At 37.0% G+C, this 17,095-nt stretch overlaps 1 protein-coding gene across 1 annotated transcript; it reads left to right on the forward strand.

Annotated features, from left to right (window-relative positions):
* The first annotated feature begins 103 nt into the window (after nucleotides 1–103).
* LOC122599237 (TMV resistance protein N-like) lies at nucleotides 104–17,005 on the forward strand. The gene is made up of 10 exons (XM_043771715.1): nucleotides 104–787; nucleotides 9,104–10,196; nucleotides 10,311–10,385; nucleotides 10,524–10,748; nucleotides 10,841–11,590; nucleotides 13,774–14,365; nucleotides 14,448–14,545; nucleotides 14,836–14,928; nucleotides 15,004–15,129; nucleotides 15,657–17,005. Exons 1-10 carry the CDS (start codon nucleotides 315–317, stop codon nucleotides 16,455–16,457), a joined length of 4,326 nt encoding a protein of 1,441 aa, XP_043627650.1. The 5' UTR covers nucleotides 104–314; the 3' UTR covers nucleotides 16,458–17,005.
* The last annotated feature ends 90 nt before the right edge of the window (nucleotides 17,006–17,095 follow it).

Raw genomic sequence — 17,095 nt, forward strand, 5'->3', positions numbered from 1 at the left:
AATTAGTTCAAATGGTAAATCACTTAGTATATTTGCAATAGTACTTAAAAATTCTATGTACACTAGCCAAGGATATAAAACAAAAATCCTCACAGCAAGAAACTCAACTTGGTCCCATATCAACTCTAATAATTTAGTTGACGAAGAAGACTTTTAAAATTTAAACTACTAATAATTTAGTTGGTGAAGACCGATCATAGCCTTTAGTCTTTTATCCAAGCAAAAACCACTTTTTAGTACCCTCTGATCTTTTATCCATGCAGAACAAGTAACACTTGAATGGCTTCCACTTCTTTCAATACCGGTTTGTAGATATGACGAAGATCTTTAATCCGATTTCTAATAATAATGTTTGCAGATATGACGTGTTTCTAAGTTTCCGAGGAGAGACTCGTCATGGTTTTACAGATCATCTCTATACGGCGTTACTAAACGCAGGACTAGTCCCTTTCAGGGATAATGATGACATTGACAGAGGGGAAGATCTAAAGCCAGAAATCAAGAGAGGAATTAGAGAATCAAGAGCGTCAATAGTTGTACTATCCAACAAGTATGCGACTTCTAGATGGTGTCTTGACGAGCTATGTTTGATCCTAGAACAAGCGACTACGCGAAGACATTTTGTTTTACCCATTTTTTATCATGCTGATCCCTCACATGTTAGGAATCAAGAGGAAAGTTTTGAAATAAATGTGCAATGCAATACACAGTGGACAGAAGATAACGTTGAAAGGTGGAAGGCAGCCCTTAGGAAGGTTGGCAATATGGCTGGTGAAGTTTCTAGGGGGTATGTATCTCTATATGTTCCTCTTATATTCTACTATCAGGAATTTTTAGCCATCTACAACGATCATACAAAATTTATTATGCAGTGTACAACTTTATTATGCAGTGTACAACTGTATCATGCAGAAATTGTTGTAGATAGTTAAAGTTTGTTGTAAAATTATCACTTCCCTTGGGTTTAGGGTCTCTCTTAAGGTCTCTAAAGAACTTAAGAACTTATGGGGTGTTTGGTAGGAGGGAATCATAGAGAATGGAAATGTAATAGAGAATGAAAATAGTGAGAAAGAGAATTAGTATTTAAAATTTGTAGAGAATGGAGAAAATGGAATTGATTCCCCTTTCTCATTCTCTTTCTTTGTTGCAAACAAATAAGGGAAGTCTTTCCTATTTTCTTTCTTCCATTTCCATTCAATCATACCAAACATCCTTATAAAGAAGCTCTTAGGAAATCAATGAAACTCAAAGGAACTAAAAAAAAAGATATCTAGAGTGAGAAACTAGTTTTTATTTCTTTTCGTGGATGATTTACAAATGAGAGTGGAGGCTTCTTTTTATAGGCAAAGAAAAGGCTCCATTATATCCTCCATGACATCATACTACAATAATACATATGAAAATATCTAGATATAAAAATCTGGATGAAAAATTTAGATACATTGACCACTTTAAGAGTGATTAAGACCTTATTTATTTTTAAGCGCACTTTAAGTGCACTTATCATACTATTAAGACAATATTAAACAAACGATAGTACGATACAACATATTAAATTTCTTTATGACAACTAAGGATTCGGACGACCCATCGCCATTGTTGAGCTTTAATCTCCATCGTTGGTTGTGGTTGGGACCGTGAATAATGAACTTTGGTGAAGTGGGGGAGCTTATTGAGATATCAAGATAAGCTTGATCCCATTCATGCACTTGTGGACGATGTGTATGTCTTTGGTCCCATTTAGAATGTCTGGGTGCTTTTCCGCAACCACTTGTTTGCTACAGTCAACGTCGTGTGAGTTTTTATCTAGGATTTGTGATGATTCTGTTTATAAAACGAGTATGTCCGACTCATATCCATCCAACCTTGGGTGAACTCATCTAGGTTGCATCTACATGTTCTTATGAAAGTTGGGTTCATAAAGAGTAACTAAACAATGCTTCTTGGGGCCTCTTCGTAATACATAAATCCATTCATTTATTGGAAGAAACCACCGGAGAAGACGGAAGTATTGAGTTCACTCTTAGAGAGTTCACCTATTCGCATTGAACTAGGTAGGTTAAGAGCTTTTGGGAGTTAAAGGCGAAAGCCATGCAGAAAGCTTTGGTAAGGTACATAAGAAGCTTATAGTTTCCTCTGGCATTTGGTCGTTTGATACGTAGAGTACTAAAATATGGGTGGTCTAGGTGGAAATAAAGGCCATTTAGGGGTCTGCCATGTATTTTTATGGCGATGGTGAGTAACTTTTTCCAGGTTAAGAAGGTTTGGTCGGTTATGATGTTTTTCTTGACTGCTTTTATGATTTCGCCTGGAACACCTTTTTCTTTTAGTTGTTGATGAAATGGCTTGGTTGGTTTTGAGGTACTCATTGTGGTTTGTGGATATTGTTTCATGCCTTTGTACTTCTAATTATAGCCATCATTCCTGGGATTCTTCGTGCCCTTGTGCTAAATAGTAAAGGTCCATTGTGTTTTTGAGAAGGATGACATCTTCTAATAATAATAAACTGTTGAACTTATTGTAATCTTTCTGTAGCATCATTTTGTCTTTTTTAGTGGGAAACTTTGCAGGTGTTAGGGGTGAGCAAAAACCATGAAAACCGAAAAATCCGAATCGAAAAAACCGAAAACCGGAAAAGTCAATGGTTTTCGGTTTTGATTCTCTAAAAACCGATTCGGTTTCGGTTTTATATGAAAATCCAAAGCAAAAAACCTAACCAAATATATATATATATTTTATATTATTTTGCGTTTATTAACTTTTAATACCAATTTTCATTAAAATTTAATCTTAATCTTAATATATACTAAAAACTAGTTGAATTAATGATTTATTGACCAATCACATCACTCGATTTCATCAAATCAACTCTCGCTTATATCATCATAATCTTAATAATCATTATTTAAATATATATTACTACCTAAAAACCTAACCGAAAAAGACCCAAACCAAAACCCAATAGTTTTAAATTTCAAAATCTAAATTATAATTGATTGACTTTTGGTTTTAGTCAAAAATCGACCCAAACCGAACCGTACTCCAAGGTGCCATCATTTCTATCATTTCATCAAACCCCTTTTTCGCTCCCAAAACTACGAACTCTATTTTTCAATCCGTTCACATGGACTGTGTGCCACTCACGCACTCACAAATACAAGATGGTCATAGCCAACGCTGCCAAACCAAGAAAAACGACAATCAAGTAAAACTCTTACAGATGGATACATACAGATTGAAAAATTCCTTATCAATTCAACCGACGTTGCCACGTAACTCCAATTTAATCTCTTACTCAATACTTTATTGCTTATAATTGTTCTATATATTTAATAAATCCAATTGATTAGTATTTGTAATTAGGTATGTTTAATATTATATATTCAACTGATGTTTCAATATTGTATGTTACCATATACTTATAGTAATTTTTTAACTGAATGTATTGATTGTTGATTAGAGAAACACTCCATCAATATGAATGGAGTAAAAATTTAGGCATGTTTAGTTGTGAAAAATGTTTTATAGTTTTCCATTTCTCATTTTCTAGAAAATGGAAAAGCAGATTTTCATCTCTAGAAAACAAATGAAAATTTTGAAAATACGTTTAAAACTAGAAAATGATATATTCATTTTCCATATAAAAGAACATGTATAAATACACTTGGTTAAGTGAGAGGTTGGGTAAGAACTCCCAAGCCGAATCTGTGCTCTTTAAGTAGTCTTGGTAAATATTCTTTCTCCCTTCCTAACCTAACCCTCTGTTTCCCGTAGGCGGGGGGGTGACGGGGCGAGGGGTGACCTTGGTTTTAAAAAGCGATAAGGTCCATTTCCAAAACGTAAAGCGCTTATCGGAAAAGCGGCAGATTTTCGTACTCGAAGCGCACACTTTTATTAAAATATTATAAATTATATATATAGTATTTGTAACACATAAATAATACTAAAACAACATTATATGTATAAAATTGTTGGGTTTATGGAGACTTGATAGGCAAGCCCAGTTTAGAAGGCTGTTAAGGCAGCAGGCCTTACAACTTAAGTCACAGCAGGCCCTTTAATTAACTTAGGCCTGGTTACTTGGTAACTTGGGAATTAAGTCATTAACCCTAATCTATCTATTATAAATATATTTTTAGGTACTTGTAATTCCTCATCACGAGAGTGAGAGGCAGAAAGCTTTAATAAAACATTCTAGTTGCAGCCCGTGGATTAGTTCACACAGTTTAGTGTGAGATACCACGTTAAATCTCTCGTGTCCTTCATTCTTGTTCTTTTCTGGTTCTTAATTGTGTGGGTGCAGTTTATTCCTTACAAGTGGTATCCGAGCAGGTTTCACATCGATCACACAACCGTCACCTACCCAGCCGTTACCCAGATTAGGGTTCCAGCCAAGCCGTCACCCAGATTAGGGTTTCGGCCAAAACCAACCACTGCATCCACCACAGTCAGCCAGAACAACCATAATTAGGTCTGATTTGGGAGAATTAGACAGAATTAGGTCTGATTTGGTAAAATCAGGTCTGATTTTGGGCAGATTAGGGTTCAATTGGGTGGATTAGGGTTTAATTGGGCAGACTAGGGCTCAATTTGGCAGATTAGGGTTTTCAGTTTGTGAATTAGCAGCTGATTTTGGGGAATTCCAGGTCAGTAAGCTTCGATTTTGGGTATATTGCATTAATCAGCAGTCGGTTTTTGGGTATACAGTGTCAATCAGCAGTCGATTTGGGTCTTCATTGTTAATCAGCGGCAGATATACTGTTTTCTCTTATTAGATGCTCTCTTTTCGTGATCAGTTTTTTGTTAAGTCAATATAATGGCAGAAGACGGAAAGATTACAATTGAAAAGTTTAACGGGAAAAATTTCGGTTGGTGGAAGATGCAAGTAGAGGATTTGCTAGTTCAAAAAGATTTGGATGTTGTGTTGTCGGGTGAAAGACCAGAGAGTATAAAACAAGACGAATGGGATACTTTGGATAAGAAAGCCAAGGCAGTTTTTCGGCTGACATTATCTAAGGATGTTGCGTTCAACATTCTAAAAGAAAAGACAGCGAAGGAAATCATGGATGCGTTGTCTAATATGTACGAGAAGCCTTCGGCAGCAAATTAAGTTTTCTTGATTCGAGATTTGGTGAATACAAGGATGAAGGAAGGAAGTTCAGTAACAGTGCACATCAATAATATGAACTCGATTTTGTCTAGACTTGAGTCAGTGGAGATAAAATTCGATGATGAGGTCCAGGCTTTGCTACTGTTATCTTCATTACCTGACAGTTGGTCCGGAACTGTTACAGCCGTTACAAGTTCAGCAGGATCCAAAAAGCTCACTTTTGAAGGGATTCGAGATTTAATTCTAGGCGAAGCCGTGAGACGAAAGAATTCTGTTGAATCGAGTGACTTGTTGAATGTAGGTAGAGGAAGGAGTAATAACAGAGGTAGTAGAAGCGAAAACAGATAAGGAGTCAGTCTAAGGCTCGTAATGATGTGACCTGTTGGAACTGTAAGGAGGTCGGTCATTTTAGGAATCAATGTCCGAATGAAAAGAAAGAGGCGAATACTACTTTTGCTTCAGATGATGAAGCAGATTAGCTTTAATCTGTAGTATAGATAGTATGGATTCCTGGGTAATGGATTCTGGTGCTTCGTTTCATGCTACCCACGACAGTGTAACGTTGAAGAATTTTAAAGTAGGGGACTTCGGAAAGGTTAAGCCGGTAAATGATGATATTCTTGATGTTACGGGCACAGGAGATGTTGATTTGATAACTTCAGCCGATACTACTTGGACTTTAAAAGACGTGAGGGTTATTCCAAGCTTGAAGAAGAGTTTAATTTCAGTTGGGCAGTTGGATGACTCGGGGCACGAGGTAAAGTTCAGGAATGGGAAGTGGGAAGTTGTTAAAGGTAATCTCGTGATAGCTCGTGGACACAAGAGAGGTTCATTATACTTTGTTAGCTTGACATCAGAATAGATCAATTCTGAAGAAAAAAGAAGTCCGGTTCACAGAATCTCGTGGGCAGAAGAGGGTTTGCTTTGCAAGAGAGAAACCTAGAGCCAATGTGAAGATTCAGGATGAACGAGTTCGGAAGGTTAGACCAGTCAAGGGACATCGTGACAGTGGGAGCATTGGCAGTAAGCTAGTCAAAGCTTCAGTTACATCTTCCCGACGACAGTGGGTTGTAAAAACCAGTATTTCGACTGATAAAGTCTCTCCAGATGATTTCTTGCTTATAAAGGAGAGTGTTTGTTCTCAGAATTTCTTAGGGTCTGGCAGTTCGTTTCAGTAGGAGCCGGTAGAGACAGAGAACGAGTCAGGGGCAGAGATAGCCGTGACTGTTGAGTTGAAGCTCACTGGAGTTTCAACAGACCTTCAGGTTAGCTGATAAGAAGGTTGCTGCAACTAAGATGAAATGATGGAGTTACTAGACGTACAAGTACAAGTATTCACAGCGGAAGGCAGTTTGAAGATTATCAAGCCTCCAAGTGGGAGATTGTTGGGTTTATGGAGACTTGATAGGCAAGCCCAGTTTAGAAGGCTGTCAAGGCAGCAGGCCTTACAACTTAAGTCACAGTAGGCCCTTTAATTAACTTAGGCCTGGTTACTTGGTAACTTGGGAATTAAGTCATTAACCTAATCTATCTATTATAAATATATTGTTATGTACTTGTAATTCCTCATCACGAGAGTGAGAGGCAGAAAGCTTTAATAAAACATTCTAGTTGCAGCCCGTGGATTAGTTCACACAGTTTAGTGTGAGATACCACGTTAAATTTCTCGTGTCCTTCATTCTTGTTATTTTTCTGGTTCCTATTGTGTGCGTGTGCAGTTTTATTCCTAACAAAAATACCATCAATGCCATTATATATATATATATATATCAAAAACTCTTTAATGTAGCAACGACACCGTTAAGTAGCAAAACAACCTAGCAGCTATAGGAACTTCTGTACCAGAAACAATGGTATCTCCAATTATAGCCCCCCACAGAAGATAGCCAAATAGGTATTCAAAAGTAGGTTGCTTAGAGGTTCTAAGGTTAAACTAAGAGCCTTAATCACTTTTATCTTCACTTTTTACAGCAGCATGGAGATGAATAAAGAGATAATGGTTGTTCGTACCTTCAATTAGGTTAAAACCCCCATTAGGTTTAATGACCTTATCTTTCCCACCCTTATTATTCCCACCTTTATCAATGCCGCCCTAATCTTTAGAGTACTATACCCAATTAATTACTAAATGGACCTAACTTCTGGGACTATTTCACACTCCATATTCTCTAAAGACTTACATACAAAAATGAGAACGCTTTTTTACAAAAATCCTACGCTTTTTAGTGCCTAGCGCTTATTGAAAAAGCACTAAAAATCGCAACAATCGCATGCTTGCTTAATGTACAATAAAGCGTTTAAGCTAGCGCTTAGGAACGCTAACCTTAATCGCACTTAAAGCGCGATTTTAAAACCAAGGGGGTGACAAGGGGAAGGTACAGGTGAGCAGAGAGTTAATATATTTTGAGGTTTTCAAAATTTTGAAAATGGAAAATGAAAAGTGGAAAACACTAAGATAGTGTTTCTAAATTTCCATAGAAAAGTGAAAAACAATGTTTTCTGTTTTCTTGGAAAATATTTTTGGAAAACTAGTATTTGATTGCAATTTCTGTTTCTCATGTTTTTTTGGAAAACAAGGGGTGTTTTCCCTCACTAAACGCGCCCTTGGGGTTCTTACTTTTTGGGGGAATAAGGAGAGGGAATGGGGTTTGGGGAATTTGGACCTTTTAATTACGTGGCATGCTTACATGGAATTTAACGAATGGCTAATGATGAAAACTAATAATATTTCCTATTATTGAAAACATTTTGAAAATAAAATCCTTATAATAATAAAACCTAAATAGGTTCCTTAATAAGAATTTTAGGTAAAAAGGTTATTTTTTTTTATAATGAATTTAACCCTTTACTTAGCACTACTAGGAAGCTTTACGGCCCTTTGCTTCTTGTGCGTCTACCATTGGTTTGTATAAAGTATAGACGGGACCAAAATCTAATATGTATAAGTTAAGGAATTTGAGAAGTAAACTTTTTAATGACCAATTTAACTAATATATCAATCCCTTTTATTTAGAAAATATCACCAAAATTAATAATAACTCGTTTTTTTTAAACATTCTATACTATTTAAACTAAATTGGCGTGAATAGTAAAGCAAGTTATGGCAACTGGCTCAACAGCTTGCCTACTTGCTTAATTTTAGTATTCTTTATTTTTTTAGCTAACGTGTTGTGCAGATGTTAGTCTGCCTTTTTGAAGTTTTTATTTTTTATTTTGATTTATATCATTATATTTAGGGTGGTAACTGGTAACGTTTTAGTGTTTCACACTTTGACAACTAAATTTTTTAAACTTTTACCCTTAAGGTTTTATATTTGAGAACATGGTGTTAGAATTTTAGTTTTTTTTATTTTACTATTAAAGTTTTTAGTTTTTTATTTTTATCGGCCGTGAAAGTTTGCAATTTTTTTTATTTTGCCACGAAAGTTTTGTATATTACGATATATTATGTATTGTTTAATGATGTGTTTAATTTGTCTGATAATGAGAGTTGAAGTGTTAAATAAATGTCCCGCATTTAAGCTTATATCGGTTGTTATACCCGGCTGTTGGCCGGGTATTACGCTAGTTAATATTACTACTTTTACTATTGATAGATATGGACACAAAATTCTCATTTCGTTTTCTTTTTGAACATTCAGTTGGTATGTACGTACCATAGAAAACGAGATGTTGACCATGAGTCATTACAAGTATTTAGAAGGAAAAAACCCCAAGACTTCCCCGTTCCCACCCATTTAGCTAAAAATTTGTCTTTCTAACTAATTAGACTAAAGTATTTAGGCCTTTTATACCGCATCTAGCTTCCAGCCTTGTTAAGATGTTCTTGTCTTGTGATAAGCTGTATACTATATATGTCTTAAGAACGAACTTTGGTAAACACCAATTCATTTAAATCATCGGGGTAACTCTTTACCCAAAAGAGTATATAGTCCTAAGAGAGTGCACTATTGTATTTTCAAAGCTCTGAGCTTGCTGTGTATTTTGATGCAGGTCTGAAACAAAATTTTTGGAAAAAATTGTTGGCATCATTGAGAAAAGGCTTGATCTCAAAAAAGTATACCGTAAAGCCAATCTAGTGGGGATGGACAATTGGCAAAAGGAGATTGAGGATTGGTTAGAAAGATCCCGTGCTCAAATTCTAGTGGTTTGGGGCATGGGAGGAATTGGTAAGACGACTTTGGCCAGGCACATTGTCTACTCTAAGTGGGAAAACTTTCGAAGCATCAGCATCTTGGAAGATGTTGGTAATAAATCAACAGAACAATTGCATGAGCTACAACAGAAACTTCTTAGAGATATCTTACAGGGCAAGAAGAGAAAAATCCCTAGTATTTGGCAAGGTACGTGTAAGATTGAAAATGCCCTAAAAACAGAGAAGGCAATCATTGTTCTTGATAACATTGTTGAACCAGGCCACTTGTTTCTCTTACTTGGAGCTGGAACTGAAACACAATGTAAGATTATAATAACAACAAGGGAAAGAAATCCACAATGGTTTGATCAGTCTACTTCTTGGAGGTGTCAAGACCTCGAAATGAAATCCCTTGATATGAATGATTCATTAGAGCTGTTAAGTCTTCATGCTTTTGGATCCAAAGCTCTAATTGAAGGTTATGACCATCTTGTAGAGAAAGCACTACAGTATTGTGAAGGAAATCCACTTGCTCTTGAAGTATTGGGTTCCTCCCTATCTCAGAATAACAAGCAACTCTGGGAAAGTAGATTAAATTCGTTTGAAACAGAGCTTCATGCTAGAATTCATTGTGTACTCATAGGGAGCTACGAGTCATTGCCACTTGACTGTGACCGAGAGTTGTTTTTGCATATTGCTTGTTTCTTTGTTGGCAAAGACATGGATTATGTAGCGAAGATATTAGAGCCTGATTACTCGGCTTTGTCTGGAATAGAAACCCTCTTTAAAAGATGCCTCCTTTCCGTTTCACAAGACAAAAAACTGATGATGCACCGAATGTTTCAAGAAATGGCAAAAACAATTGTCTATAAAGAATCACCCAAAAACCCTGCGAAGCGTAGCAGAGTTTGGAGAGATAAGGAGTCTTACGATATATTGCTGGAAGGAAAGGTATGATCAGATATTATTGCAGCTATGCTAAGATATTAACTGCAACTTATTCATATCTTCTTACTTCTTAGTTTGATCTGTACTTTTATACGTGTTTATCATCTTTCTATTTAGGGTTCAAAAAAAGTCGAAGGTCTGGCTCTTGACATAAAGCTGCTAAATCAAGGAAAAGAGTCGTATGAGTATGAGGTAATGCTCAAGATTTATGAAGCTTTTCCAAGCGTTAATGACAGACATACAAGTTTTACACATTTGTTTGATCAACATATAAGTGATATTTACACGATAACTGGCCTAGCATCATATTCTTTAATGTTAATATTGCAGTCATCAGACCTAACCACAGAGTCATTTGAGAAGATGGACAAATTAAAATTGCTCCAGCTAAACTGTGTGAATCTCACTGGACCCTACATGAATTTTTCAAAACAGTTAAGATGGCTCTGCTGGGCTGGATACAGTTTAAGAGCCATACCCTCTGACTTGTGCATGAAAAACTTGGTGGCTATAGATATGAGCTATAGCTGCTTGGAAGAATTTGAGCCGCCCATGGTAGGAACTCAATATCCTCTTTTTTTGTGTACTTGTCCCTTGATTTTTCATGGATGTATATTTTGCAATAATTCATATTACTTTGGAAACAGCATCTTCATTCACTCAAGATTTTGAATCTTAGAAGCTCAAAGTATCTACGGGAAATCCACAATATCTATCGACTCCGTAATCTAGAGATTTTAATTCTCTGGGATTGTACAAGTCTGACTCACGTAACTGCCCTTGGAGGTCTTACTTGTCTTGCCATATTGAATATAACAGGGTGTGAAAAGCTGTGCACAAGAGGGCAAACAAGTTTATTGGTAAGTCAAGAAGGATCATCTCTTCATGCCATAAAAAGTACTCAGCAACCTTCTTTTCTTTTGCCACAGTCATTAGAGCGGTTATTTTCTTCTTCATGCAATCTTAGTGACACGGATTATCTACTTCTTACTTTCAACGACCAACCGCATTTGATATACTTGAATCTAGTCAATGGTCTGTTTACATTCCTGCCTAGTTACAATTATCTTAAACGTCTTCGGGTCCTTGACGTCAGTGGTTGCAATGATCTTAAAGAGCTGCGATGTCTACCGAGTACACTTGCAGAATTGTACATTTATTACTGTAATTCATTGAATATAGTTACTTTTGAGTCGCATCGATTCACATTGCAAGAATTTGGCTATGAAGGTTGTGTCAATTTGTGTGAAGTTGAAGGCCTTTTCAAATTGATGCCGGTAAACAAGCTTGAAGAATCTGATTTGAAGTACATGTCCTGGCTCAAGGAATATCAAGATCTTCAGGTGTGCTTGGTTGGAGATGTCAAGCTTACCAAAGGCAGGAGTCCATGTGTCCAGGTTCGCCTTTTAATATATATATATACAGTTTTAGCTTACTGTCCGAACTATCTTAAAGTGCGAAGAGATACGACACTTTATGTCAGAGTGTAACTAAGATGTATGTGTACATGCATTCTAAGATGCATATAAGTAATACATCTTAGTTACCATTGACACACATCTTAACTTCATCCCCACCTATCCACCATCCATGAAGGAGCCATGACGCAACCCGTACCTTATCCAACTACCACCAATCCACCATATCTGGAGCGCCGCACATCAAATCAAAACCATATCCAAATCAGTTCAGCCCCCAACACTTTGAAGGCTACGCTCTATAAGGGTGAAGCTCCATGAACGGACTACGTCCGTACGGTATCACAGTATAAGATGATGACGGCAGCAGTGGTGGGGTGGGGGGAGGCCGAGGGTGGTAGGGAAGAAGCAGGATGGGTAAAAAATGAAAAATGTAACAACCCCGCATTCTCCACACGTTAAGACACTTTCCTACCATAACCTCCCCTATATATATATATATAGGGAAATGTTATTTAGAGTGCACCTTATTTAGAGTCCAAAAAGGGTCCATTGATTTTCTTCCATCTCCTGAAATTCCAACCACCTCCTACCACCACCACCATCATCTCCGACCACTACCATGATTTTCCGGCGACGGCGACCACCGCCACCACGACTTACACACGTGTAAGTTAACTTACAATGTGTAAGTCACCACCACCACGACTTATCGAACCTGATTCTCGCCGGAAAAGTCACCGGAGAAGATGGACGGTCTTACACATGTGTAAGTTAACTTATACATGTGTAAGTTATATGGACCCTTTTTGGACTCTAGATAACCTGCCCCTATATATATATATATATAGAGAGAGAGAGAGAGAGAGGAAAGTTATTTGTAGTACATGTACTTTTTATAGTACATGTGTAACTAGATGTGTAACTTAACTTACACACTTCTTTCTTCTTCCTTCCATCTCCGACCACCACCACCATGATCCTCCGGTGATGGCGACCATCTCCGGCGAAACTTACACATGTGTAACTAACTTACACATGTGTAAGTACAACTTTTTTTTAGCATTTTAGCGTTTAAAATTTCTAGGTTTTTTCCTTCGCAAGACAACCACCATCAGCCACCGTCATCTCCGACCACCCAGCGACGGCCGGCGCCGGCAGCAAGGGCGGAGCCCGTACTGTAGCACACCGCCACCATTTCTTGGATCGCCGCCCATCAAATCCATACGATTCCCATATGCGTCCCTTGACGGTTAAGTTTAGAACGGATAAGGGCCTCTGGCCCGTACCGTAAACACCCGAAAACGAACCTGATTCTCGCTGGAAAGTTAACTTACACATGCGTAAGTTGTACTTACACAAGTTTCGCCGGAGATGGTCGCCGTCACCGGAGTATCATGGTGGTGGTCGGAGATGATCATGGTGGTGGTCGGAGATGGAAGGAAGAAGGAAGAAGAAGTGTGTAAGTTAAGTTACATATGTTACACATGTACTATAAAAAGTACATGTACTACAAATAACCCACCCCTATATATATATATATATATATATGAGGTTATCACTCATCTAAGCTTAAATGAAGAACCTCTCACATACTAATATTTTAATATTTATTAAACAGTAAATAAATACTTTAAGCCCCATGATATTTATTGAATAAAAATTCAATATGCGAAGAATGTCCAATTGAAGCTTAGATGACGGATTGCTGGTTTGGTAGGCGTGACACTCACACACTGTATGGAGTAATATAAGGATGAGAGAGTTCGACTCAGAATGTTCCTTTTAATATGAAAAAGGGTACACAACAAAGAAAAATACAGATCCTATTTATACAGTAAAAAAAAAAACTAACTCAATATCCCCATGATCTCTTTGCACTTACGTCCTAATTACCTGATCAACATATTGACCAATTCAAACTAACTAAAATCAAGTTAATAAAACAACTAAATAAACATATGCATTATAGAATTCCAGCCGCAAGTTTTAAGCCAAATCTGGCCCATATCCAAAACCCACAGCACGTGAATTCAGACCCGTCTGCCCAGTAAACGAACCGTTAGGGACAACCCCATATTCACTTCCCTATATAAAATATATTTTAACCCGTGCATAAATTCCCACATGACTGACTGGAATCCTGTTCTTCTGTGGCACAGATGTTATACGAATTTAATATAATGAGCACATCTCTACCAAAAATAAAGAATCTAAACATGATGACTGATACTGATTACATGTATACATCTCAATCGACATTATTGTCTTTTGACGTGCCTGCGTGCCCCGAGCACAGGAGGCTTGAAGGATTAATCATAACTTTTCAGTATACAGCACACGGTGAAGATTGGGTATGGTTTGCTAAAATTAGTACTTCCAGTGGTGTTAACTTGATGTACAACCCCAGAGTCTTTGGCAAACCTGATGAAGTTGGTATGTGGTCAAGCTATTGGCCAATTGGAAAAGCGTTAAATATTGAAGAGACAGTTATTGTGTCAATCATTGTGATCAAGGGTCTTCTGGATATACATTGGTGTGGTGCAAACCTTGTGTACACTGATGAAGGAGCAAATGAATCTTTGCAAGTAAACCAAGAATGTGTAGCAATTCTTGGAGATGATTTTTCTGAATTTCAACTTAGCACAGGGGCTTACTATCTTTGTCGCCGTGATTTCTTTGAGTTAATGGAAGCCGGAAAACTCACTCCTGATTGGTTCAGGATTTTGGTTGATAACAATATCAACTATATAGGTATGTACTTACTGCTAAGCTAATGTTGGGCGTTTTCATTGCATTTAAGCTTTGATAAGGAGAAAGTTTACAATTGTAACAGAGGTAGGAGGATGGAGAATGACTGGTAAACCAGGGCACCCGTACCAATCATATACAGAATTGAAGACCATTAGATGCATCATGTATGGTCCTGAAATGGTACGCCTTCTTTGTAATATTCCTTCCTTTACATGGATCGATTATCTGAATACCAGGAAAGGCTAGGTAGAATTATTCTACATTTTTTATTTAATATCTCCATATCTAATCACTTTGCAGTTTTCATTGATACATCACTGTTCATGTTTGATAGAAAAAAGAAAAAAAAATAATTTAATCTCTAATGTCGATTCATCATTTTTAACGTCTTTTTATGTTGGTGATTTTAGCATGTGTGATAATAATGCTTTGATAACTTCTCTCTCGTTTTTTATATAAAAACAATACAGGAGGGAATTTATAAGATTGCAGAGTTATCGAAATCATCTCTTGTTGATAAAACTATGGAGTCCACATCTGAACTTAATAAAGCAATACCAATGGTAATTGATTATGTGAGTATATAGATTTAGTTGAGAAAAGGAAACAGTTTAACCTTTCTTTGTGTAAGATTATAGCTCCTTCCATTCATTCCAAAACTTTACAATCCACAGGATATATCAGTGGCGTCTACGACAAGCTCACTATTTGACACAATTGAATGTTCAGGTTCAGTATCTGACTGGAGCACATCGTCTACACTGGTAATCTAATATTATGCTTGGTAGATATAACAAACACGACAAAAAATATTGCAATTATCCATACTTCTAGTTAACTTCAACAAATTATAAAAGTTTGGCACACTATTATATGTGTAAAATTATATGGAACTAAAAGTGTGTAAAAATTTATTCACACTAAAAATATGAATTGTTAAAAATCCACAATTTTAAGTGTGGACTTTCATATTTACTTTTTAGTGTGGACAAAAGTGGCGTGACAAATTAAATATGAAAGTCTACACCTAAAATTATGGACTCTAAAACTTCACACTTTTTGGTGTGGAAAAATTTGTTAAAAAAACCTTATACGATTTGATTATTAAAATAAGTACATTTTCATATAATAATCAACTAGAGAGATACCCGCACAATGCGGTGAAAATGTCGTGGCGACGAATGGTTGTGGGGGTGGCAGGTGGTGGCAGCGGCGGCATTGAGTAGTGTATCTCCTTTCTTTGTCTTTTTTATAATATAATTTTATTTCATGTTTTGAGTTGTTTTTTCAGATTCAACAATCAGGAGGTGTCGGTGGTGGTATCTGTAAAAACCCTAGTTTTTCACCCCCGCCGCCTCCTTCACAGCCTGGCGATGGAGGTGGAGGTGGAGGTGGAGGCGGTGGGGGTGGAGAAGGATCAATTAGACCTGGATCAATGGTAGATCGAGCTAGGTTAGCCAACCTACCCTTGCCAGAGCCAGGTCTAAATTGTCCACGTTGCGATTCAACCAACACGAAATTCTGCTTCTTCAACAACTATAGCCTCACACAGCCTCGACACTTTTGCAAGACGTGTAGACGATACTGGACTAGAGGAGGTGCTCTAAGAAATGTTCCGGTTGGAGGAGGCTGTAGAAGATACAAAAGAAGTAGCAAAAGTAGAAGCTCAAAATCTCCAAACCGTTCGGGGCCTAAATCACCAGGTGCAAGTCTTCCAAGTAGTAACTCAGAAAATATGACAAGTTCACAACTCTCACATCCACCTTCACTTCACTTGCCTTTCATGAGTTCTCTTAACCAATATGGAGGTGTTGGGGGTAACCTTAGCTCAAGTGCTATTTCCGATTTTCAACCTCAAATAGGAAATAGTAGCTCAAGTGCCAACAATTTTAACAATATTCTATCAATTGGAGGAGGTGAGAATTGGAGACTATCTTTCTTGCCTGGATTTGAAGTACCAAACAATACTAATAATCTATTTAACTATCAAAATGGAAGTGTCACTGGAACACAACCCTCTCCAATGGTTGGTGGAGACATGACATTGAAGAACAATCCTGGAACCGATAACACCCAGATCTATCCCCAGTGAAGGTGGAAGACGATTGAGCCTTGAATTTATCAAGAAAATTTTTGGGTATGTTAGGAAATTACAATCAACAACCATGGGCTGGATATACGTAGTCAGAATTTCCTGGTGTTAGCACTAATAATTTACTCCCACTACACACTTCTTATAATCTTCGGATTAGGGGGAATTGCATATTGAAGAGTATGATTGTTTTATGATATATATATGGCTCAAGGATTTTCAAACCCTTGCTAATTACTAGCTTGAATGTATGATAGTCGGTTAATTAAGATTCCAAGTCTCAACGGTTTGATCGCTGAAGAACTGCCGGAGAATCTATGGTAGGTATAAATTATATATGTTTAAGTGAAATGTGATGATATTATAAATGTTGGTTAATTCTATTAATGTTTGTAAGAGCTGATTTGTACTTAGAAATTAAGTGTTTCACCAGCTGCAAGTGTGTAAGTGTGTGCAATTATCTTGAGTAATTAAGCTATGTATCTATTACTGAAGATGATCAACTGATTTTTCCATGGACATTCATTTCTCACGTTAAATTTGTTCCATTATCTTATTCAGCTTCAATTCGAAAGTGTCATCTTACATTGTGTTCGTGTTTTGACCATTTATAATTATCAAGAATGATACCTTAATTT

The sequence above is a fragment of the Erigeron canadensis genome, chromosome 5, assembly GCF_010389155.1.
Source record: "Erigeron canadensis isolate Cc75 chromosome 5, C_canadensis_v1, whole genome shotgun sequence".
In the NCBI taxonomy this organism is placed as follows: domain Eukaryota; kingdom Viridiplantae; phylum Streptophyta; class Magnoliopsida; order Asterales; family Asteraceae; genus Erigeron; species Erigeron canadensis.

Excerpts from the sequence above, each read along its gene's own strand:
- LOC122599237 (XM_043771715.1), top strand. The coding sequence starts at position 315 with ATGACGAAGATCTTTAATCCGATTTCTAATAATAATGTTTGCAGATAT. Across the intron at positions 10,197-10,310 it reads ATATATTGCTGGAAGGAAAG|GGTTCAAAAAAAGTCGAAGG; the intron begins GTATGATCAGAT and ends CTTTCTATTTAG. Across the intron at positions 14,929-15,003 it reads TTAATAAAGCAATACCAATG|CTCCTTCCATTCATTCCAAA; the intron begins GTAATTGATTAT and ends GTAAGATTATAG.